Source organism: Polistes fuscatus, unplaced genomic scaffold (genome assembly GCF_010416935.1).
Source record: "Polistes fuscatus isolate 324 unplaced genomic scaffold, CU_Pfus_HIC Scaffold13, whole genome shotgun sequence".
NCBI lineage: Eukaryota > Metazoa > Arthropoda > Insecta > Hymenoptera > Vespidae > Polistes > Polistes fuscatus.
Window position 1 is genome coordinate 1814141 of NW_025113031.1, and position 9364 is coordinate 1823504.

A 9364-nucleotide genomic window follows, 5' to 3' on the forward strand; every position below is an offset into this window, starting at 1 on the left:
TCCTTTTTCTTTTTTCTTTTTTTTTTAATGCACGAATACTTCATAGACAAAGTGGTCTGCACATTCCAAAGTTTGAAAGATAAGACAAAGTCACAAATTTTTCAATTTATCATAGCAATCTAATTAATCTTTTTATGTATTTATCGTTTTTTTCCTTTTTTTTTGTTTACGTTTATCATTTTCTCGCTCTCTCTCTTTCTCTTTTTTTCGTATTTTTACAAAAAAAAAAAAGTAAAATAAAATAAAATAAAATAAATTAAAAGATAAAGAAGAGACTTTTAGGATTGTTAATCAATTAATTATAGCACTTTAAGTACATGTTATAACAAATATACATTTCTTTTTTTCTACGAGATCATGATCACAGATGAACTAACTTAATTAAAATATATCTTACAAACGCTTAATTAATTAAACATTTTCTACGACGAATATTGCACGTAATTCGATCGATTTAACGAATAAATAAATAAATAAATATAAATAAATAAATATTATATGATAATGAAATATTTATGTACACGTATCGTAACGCCTTATAATATATTCAGTTGAACAAACAAATAGAAGAATAAAATAAAAATAAAATACGTGAAATAACGTAACGAACGAATAAGAATATATGAGGAAAAAAGAGAAAAAAAAAAAAAAAGAGCAAAAATAAAATATAAAAGAAAGGAAAGAAGCGCACCTCAGTTCAATGCCTCGTAACTGCAATTAGCGTACGAATGGATCCTCTCGTGATCTCTTAGATGATGTCGATGTTTGAAACGTTTCATGCAATTTCCACATTGAAATCTCGGACCAACTCCGCATTCCAGTCGTAAATGTCGTGTTAAGTTGCACTTGTGCGAATAACTCCGGCCACATTTTGGGCAAATAAATGGTGGCCTGTCATCGTTATCCCTTAATCTCTTCCAAACTGTAACACATTTTCGTAAAAAAAACAACGTTCGTTAAGTATAAACAATTATAGACATATTTTGTTCTCTCGATGGAGAATTTGTTTCACAACAATTTAATAAAAAAACAAGCTAACGAAAGAAGACATTTAATTAATACTATATTATATTTTAAATAATAATAATAATTATTATTATTATTATAATCATAATTATTATTATTTGTACATATTTTTTTTTTTCTTTTCATATTTTTGTTTCCTTTAGGAAGGAAATGTGGGTGCAGGTGACGGGGTAGTATTTAAAGGGTATTATATAATGTTTTTCTAGCGCGAATTAGGCAAAGCTTATCGTCAAACGATAGGAGAAGGATATTTTTCTTTTTTTTCTTTTTTCTTTTTTCTTTTTTTATCGAAATGATTACACACCGATGATTCAGCCATGCCGCAATTTGGATGCAAAATGATCTTCATTTTTGATTTCCATTTTTATCATTATCTATTTCTCTACCCTCCTTTATTTTTTCTTCTATTTTTGTTGCATTTAATTAGCGCATCTTAATCGCGTTTTGTACTTACATAAGGTACTCTTTAATTCGCATGCAATTAGGCTTATTACTTACTTTATATTTATCTATTAGATAATTAATTTATTTATTTATTTATTTACGTAACAAAGATATTTTCTTGAGTTTTAATTTGGCGTAGGAATAAGAAAAAATTAAAATGGATAAAAGATAAAATATAAAGAAATAAAAAAAATAAAAGTACGAATGTTTGCACGGGATTTTTTTTTTCTTTATACCTGACGAATATTGCGAACAAATGAAAAGAACATAATCAAGCCGAAGAAAGAAAAATATATATAGGTATCATTCGATGAAATGTAAAAGATAACAAATATAAAATGAAAAAATAAAAGCGAAATAATTACTTACTGCATTCACTGTACTCATATGATGTTTGCTGACGAACGTGTATTAAATTGTTCCTTTAAAATGTATCTGTTTCTTTTTTTTTTTTTTTTTTTAAATATTCTTTTCATCTTTTTCTTAAGTAATTCAAAATAGTATACAAAGTTACAAAGAACAGTTGATATATTATACATATTATTTTTATAGATTTTTCCTTATTTTTTTTTTCTAACGAAAAAATTTTTATCAAATCCTTATAGACTACAAAATTATACATTTGTTTATTTCCATTGTGTTTTAACATTTGTTACATATTATATACACATACATATCTATGTATATATGTATAAGAATTTATAATATATTTATTATATTTTTTAATCCTCTTTATGTTTTTTTTTTTTTCTTATATACACGTAATGTAGCATACACACAAGTGAGAAACATAGTAATTTTAAATAATAATAGTTATTTCTTTTTCTTCAAGTTCACGTATGCAAGTATCTACTTACATATTTATAATAGTACATTGTTTAAAACATATACACACCTAATTATTCTTTTTTACACAATTTTCTTTTACGTAATTTTGAAATAACATATAGTACTACATTTTCGATTTTAGTTTTTCGTGTAGAATCATCAAACTCCCATAAATGTTTTAGAATTTCTACAGTTACGTTCTCATTATTATTTTTTTTTGTACGGTTTATTATACGTTTTTTGTTAAGGAACGTATTTTAAGGAACAGATTTGGATGCATATGCAAATATTGTACATAATTTTTTGGTCATAATACAATACGCTAGCCAATATTTTGTAATACGTAAAATATAAAGGAAAGATTTTCATACATAAATTATATCGTACAATGTTTTCTTATATTTTATATAGAAAAATGTTCTTTTTGATTCTATCGTATAATATACATCAGACTATTGTTTCAGTGTTTTGGCACTGCCGCATTTTTCAACTCTTATAAACAATATTATACACGTAGTAATAATTAATAGATAAATTTTCATCTTTTTTATTTTTTATTATCTTTTATTTATATCTTTTTTTTTTTTTTTTTTTTTTTTTTTTCATTTTTAACACGACTTATCTCTGTTTTATAATTTTCTTATTCGTTGATTAAATTTATTCTTCTTTTTTTTTTTTTTTTTATTTATAATTCATACGTGGCACCTTATTAGATCACAGTTTATTTTATTTTTATTTTTATTTTTATTTTTTTTACAATTATTCTTTAAGTAGCGCGATTGGTGCTTAGTTATTATTAATCGATTTATTTAAATTATTTTATATCTATTTTTCATTTTTTAACATAGTTTCGTTTTTTATTTTCTCTTTCTTCTTCGTTTCGTAATGTGTATTATATTTTAATTAACAAAAATTCAAATTACGCGTATACACAGATTAGACATATGTACACATTCATATACGTATGCATGCATTTTTAAACGTGTTAAAATAATATTTATGACATATACAAAGTATATAATACATAACACGGGTGGACTAAAAAATTTTGAGTTTCAACAGAAAAAAAAAACAACTTTCTTTTTTCTTTTAAATTTTATTCTAAACACGGGTGTATCAAATTTAGGACACTTCTCGTTCCTCCATATTCACGCGCGGTTTACATGATAGTAGGAACAACGAAAAGAACAAATAAAAAATAAAACAAACACACGAGATGTAAAATTTTTCGTACTAGTAATGCAGATTTAGTTTCCTTTTGTATTTTTTTTCTTTTTATTTTTAATTAAATGGCAGTAAAAGTCAGTCTATTTTCGGTAACGTTACCTTATATTCAACGCAATGTTTCGAGATCGTTACTTTTTTATATTTGAAGATATTGATTGATGGACAGGGCCGTATTTATAATAGGCGTATAATATTAAAGTTAATCTTTACATATTGCTACTACTTATAATCGTAAATTTAATTTAAATTAGTAATTTAATTAAAATTAAAATTTGTAAATTTAAATACGGCCCTGTTGATGGAGATGAATAGACATTTTCTTTTTTTCACAATCGATTCAAAGAATTTTTTCCCTAATAATAATAGTAATAATAATAATTTTTATAATGTGTCTCACCAGGCTACTTTGATATTGTTTCCACGAATATCTCAGAAAACATATATAAAAATAATAATAGTAATAATAATAATAATAATAATAATAATAATAATAATAATGAATCATACGATTCCTTGTTTCCTACATAGTTATTATTCTACAATAAAAATATTATCTTGTAATGTATAATTGTAACAAAGATTATAAGAAATAACAAAGACTTACATTTCTAAATCTTTGGAAGACCTTCTTAAACTGATAAGGAAAGAATATTACATTTTCACAAGAATTTGAGAATAAAAAATTTTCTAATCGATTATTTCCAAAAAATATGCGTCATAATACGTCGTAAAAAAGAAAAACTACTCCCATCCCTCCCTTACCCCTAGAAAATGAAGATATTCAATTCTTGGCAAATATATATTTATAAAAAGTAAAGACGAAGAAAAAATCTTGTCTCGGCAATCAATAAACGTTATTTGATACGTCCTAAACAAGGATCTGTCGTAAATCGAAATCTTAAAACGAATTTGATCGATAGGAACGAGCTTTTCATTTCGTTCGCGTAAATAGTCGATTTAAATACAGAAAAGAAATAAAAAGCTCCCAAAAAAATAAAGAAAAAAAATCAAGTAGCAAGGAAAAAAAATTTGTACTCAAGGTTTTTGATGGGTTCGCATGTGTAACAAAAGGTTGTGCTTGTGTTTGGATTTTTTGTGACAAATTGGACACTCGAATTGCGGTTCTACACCGCATTCGAATCTGATGTGACGATTCAACGAGTGAGGCCTGGTGTATGCATTTCCGCAACGTAAACAAGAATACATAGTTCCGTAATTTCCTTGAAGATTAGCCGATTCCAAATTATTAGCCGTTTGCTTCTGTACAAGTTGGTGATTCAAATTGTTGGGGTTATCGTTAGATTGCTTTCTGTTACTCGTTGTCGTCTGTTGTTGTTGTTGTTGTTGTTGTTGTTGTTGTTCCTTACCAGGTGATTTCAGGTTTCCAGAACTGCTAACATTTTCGGCCATTTGATTCTCGGCCATCAGACGTAGGTACAAGGTTTGGTATTGATAATACCAATCGATGGCCGCGCTCGGCGAATACTTCCGTTCTAAAAAAAAATTAAGAACATTTGTCAGTCGTTTATTTCTTTCTTTCTTCCTTTCTCTTTCTTTTTCTCTATTTTATTCCACTCCTCATCTCGTCGAACCTCACCTTAATTAATATCAATCTTTTTTTTGCTTTCTCTTTTATTATTTCTCTTTTTTCTTTTTTTTTTTTCATATTAGGCGTATCAATTAATTCGGTTCCTCGATACGTTAATTGAATTCATTGCGCATGAAAATCATTGCATGTAATTTATTTCTTGGTCGAGGAATTTGACGATCGTTTGTAAGATTGACAGAAGTCATCGAATATAAATTGAAATTATTTCAATTAATGGATTATAGATTTTGTTGAAAGGTATTAAATTAATTGTTAAACCTAATATATTAAGATATTTGTTTTTTTTTCTTTATTTTGTATTTTATCTGCAAAATCTACGCTTTTATTTTTATTTATTTTTCAGCTTGTTCTTTTTGTCTTTTTCTTTCTTTTTTTTTTTTTTTAAACCAGATTTCTTCACTTTTCTCTCTTCGATTTTATTTCTTTAATAATGAATTATTTCTGTATTTTTAAATTTTTTGTCCATTATTATAATTGTTTGATTTATTTTGTTATTTATGTAATCGGCAACGAGAGATAGTAATTAACATTAAAGCACGGACGCAACACACAACATAAGTAATATAGTCGTACACATATAAACCATTCACCAATAGAAGCGGTAGTATGATATATCACGCAGGTACAATAATTAATCTTCTTAATAATTCCGATATTTTTATTTCTTTTTTCTTTTATTTTTTTTTGAAGAGGTAGAGGAAAATGAAGGATAAAAAGAATATTTTTCATTTGTTGGGTTATTTACAATTAGATAATTTCCCGTGGTGTTTAACGTTTTCGTATTTATTATATTTAAACATTATATATATATCTAACGTATATAAAAAAATAAATGTCCAAACAGATAAGAAAATAGCAGCAGTTATTGCAATTTTTTCTTAGACAGTTTTTTTTTTTCTTCTTTTTATCGCAATTAATTTTTACGCGACAAATCAATTTCCTAAAATGTACGGTTTTTTTTATTTCTTTCCACATTTGTTACAAATGTTTCAATAACTTTGGCTTGCAATATTCAAATCCTGACGAGTATTTTTTGAAGATTGTTGTTGTCATCGGAAAGATTCCTGAAATTTAGAAAAGATAACTAAAAAGGAAAAGAAAAAAAAAACAAGAAAAACTTTAATTTCATTCGCCTGTTTAATGAATGGGATTGAAATAAATGTTCAAACGTGTTTGATATATCATTCCTTCCCTATATATATATATATATTTATCTCGATCAATAATTTGTACAACAAATTGTACCTACCAGATAATTTTTGTTTTGTATTTGTTTTTTTTTTTTTTTTTTTTTTAAACGATCGAGGATTAAAATTAAAAATTATATACGACTGAGGGATATCGTTAGAGGAAATAATAATTTAGTTTTCGCACGTGTGTCACTTCTCTTGCCATAATTCGTCGTAATCATCATCATCATCATCATCATCATCATCATCATCATCATCATCATCATCATCATTATAGATTTAACGACAAATCACAGTTGATATTTTTATTTATAAGTTTTCGATTCGTATGATGAAAATCTTAATTGTAATTTTTAAACATAGATATAGTACAATAATAATAATAGTAATAATAATATAAGAATAAAATGCAACAAAGTAGTAAATCGCGTTTAAATATATCACAACGATGATCAACTAATTTTGTTTTTAAATTAACACCATCGTGTATCGCGTCGCATTATATTATTAATATTATCTATAAGCACCATCGTATAATATTTATACGCGTTGACTGTCAATAAAACATTTGACATGTTTTACAATAAAAGATATAAAACCAATTAATAATGTTGGTTACTAAATAGAACACACATGGATCCCATCGATGACAGTCAACGTGTTGAACCTAATTAAACTAATATCGAATAATACTAATGCAAAGCGATTGATTAATAAAATAAAAAAAAAAAGAAAAAGAATAACACAATACGAACAAATTGTTGCAAAAGAAAAGAGAGGAAAAGGAAAAAATTCTAAAGATAACAAAGCATTGACAATGTTTAAGGTCACGAATGTGTTATCTTAAGAAAAAAAGAAAAAAAATGAAAAAGAAAGAAAGAAAGAAAGAAAGAAAGAGAAAGATAATTCAGATTTTATGATGAGCAGTAATGTGATTCTTAAGTTCGTAGCGATATTTGAATTTTCTGTTGCAAAAATTACATAGAAATCTTTTTTCTTTATTTCCACAATCAACCCTTTTGTGTCTCTTCAAACTGTCCTGCCATTTATATTTCTTGCCGCAATCGGTGCAGACGTATTGCGTTTGTAGTACAGCGATGTAGGAGTCCCCACCATAAAGTTGTGCTATCGGATAACTCGGACCAGCTTGTTCCGGCATCTTAGATGAGATAGATTTAATCGGTCCCAGAAATGGTTGATCTTGATCCTCACCAATGCTACGGGCTTTTTTCTCCAGCATCCAGAGTGCGTCGTACTCCTTACTGTCTTCCATATTATCTGCTGGAATAATTAAGAATTGCCATTGGTTAGGTTCATCACGTTGATGGATAATCCTCTGATTAAGGAACATTCTCTCTTTTAATAATTCGATTCCTTTTTTTGTTTCATTTTTATTTTATTTTATTTTAATTTATTTTATTTATTTTATTTTATTTTTATTGTTATTATTTCTTTTTTTTTTTTTGTTATTCTTTTCCTTAATTTTTTCTTCCAAAAAAGAAAAAAAAAAATAAGAAAAAAAGGTCTCGATCGAACCCTAACGATTGCTTTTGTTTGTTTTTTTTTGCTTTTTTTTTTTTTGGTTTCTTTTTTATTTGAGATTATAAATCCCGTTTTAAACGAGAATAAATAAAAATGGCAAGAGCTTTCGAGAAATTTAGGATTATTTAGGAGACGTTACTTTTTTTTTTGTTGTTTTGAGGAAAAATTGGGGGGGGGGAAATGGAGGAGATTTTTTCGAGGAGGGTACGTCCGAAATTTTGTTTCGTCCAAAAATGATTTTCTTTTGTTTTGTTCTGGTTTGTTTCTAAAATCACGCAACACTTTCTCGTATGGTTTTTTTGGTTTTTACTCGATGATCGAGTCATTTTTATTTAGAAAAATTAAATATCATTGTTATTTTCATTCGGACGAGGGAGGTAAACTGAGCAAACAAAAACAAAAAATATATATATATATATAGTATGTACGTCCAAATTACGATAAATTTGAAAAAGACGACGTGTTTTCGTTTCTTTTCTTTTCTTTTCTTTTTTTTTCTTTCTTTCAATCAGAAAAATGGTTAAGACACAAAAGATGGTGAACATCGAAATCGCATTTTTTAAAATTGTTACATACATATATATCTGCGTGTGTGTGTATAGATATACGCATTGGAAGAAGATTTTTCACGTGTTCGAATTCGCACGCAACTTTGTGGTTACTCTGTGTGTGTGTATGTGTATGTGTTTATGTATATATGTGCCTTTCTTCTTTTTTCTTTTTTTATATATTTTAACAATTTTAAAAAAATAAGGAGCGGGCTGTGGAGGAGGTAAAATTGCACCGACAACAAAATATCACACCCATCCGACAGATGTAATTGTCACGTAAGGAAAACAAAACCAAAAAATATTTCACACTCGTACACACATATATACATATACACGTTCGTTTTTTGTTTTTCTTTTTTTTTTTTTTAAATAAAAATTTGAATAACTTTTTTTTTATTTCTCGTTTCACAACACTTCGTATTTCGATTTATCCTTAATCGTTGGATTTAATTTGAACGAATGTGTATGGACATTAAAAAGCTCATTGATTTAATCATGAAAACATTTATAGCGAAAAAATTCACATTGTCGTAAATGCACATCTTGTTCGTGGTTTTGAATATATCATACATTTTACATACACGTTGATAATTAACGATGATAGTCAATTAATGGGTTGACGTTATAGATAATAAGCAAATTTTTTAATAACAAAATTTCGAAACAATGATCGATACGCAAACCGCGACATTGCTATTATTCGCATTCGGAGCACTCATATGGTTAATAAAAAAAAAAATAAAAACTTGGATCCGCGGAGTCAGCGAAACGTTATGAGTTTTTAATAAAAATATAAAATAGAAAAAGAAAAATAGAAACAAATAATTAAGGTATTTCGCGTAACAATTAGATGGAGTGTAGATGGTTCTCGAAAATACACAGAGATCACAATATACGATGATAGATAGTTAATTAATACTAGATTTACGGATTCAGCCAATTTGACT

At 26.8% G+C, this 9364-nt stretch overlaps 2 protein-coding genes across 2 annotated transcripts; both read right to left on the minus strand.

The window, feature by feature from the left end:
* Nucleotides 1-3570: 3570 nt before the first annotated feature.
* LOC122513705 (ichor-like) lies at nucleotides 3571-5415 on the minus strand. The gene has a single exon (XM_043630144.1). The coding sequence runs from the start codon at nucleotides 4948-4950 to the stop codon at nucleotides 4561-4563; it is 390 nt and encodes a 129-aa protein (XP_043486079.1). The 5' UTR covers nucleotides 4951-5415; the 3' UTR covers nucleotides 3571-4560.
* A 681-nt stretch (nucleotides 5416-6096) lies between these two features.
* Nucleotides 6097-7721, minus strand: LOC122513712 (zinc finger and SCAN domain-containing protein 16-like). The gene has a single exon (XM_043630153.1). It carries the CDS (start codon nucleotides 7673-7675, stop codon nucleotides 7232-7234), a length of 444 nt encoding a protein of 147 aa, XP_043486088.1. The 5' UTR covers nucleotides 7676-7721; the 3' UTR covers nucleotides 6097-7231.
* Between the last annotated feature and the right edge of the window lie 1643 nt (nucleotides 7722-9364).

Excerpts from the sequence above, each read along its gene's own strand:
- LOC122513705 (XM_043630144.1), bottom strand. The coding sequence starts at position 4,950 with ATGGCCGAGAATCAAATGGCCGAAAATGTTAGCAGTTCTGGAAACCTG.
- LOC122513712 (XM_043630153.1), bottom strand. The coding sequence starts at position 7,675 with ATGTTCCTTAATCAGAGGATTATCCATCAACGTGATGAACCTAACCAA.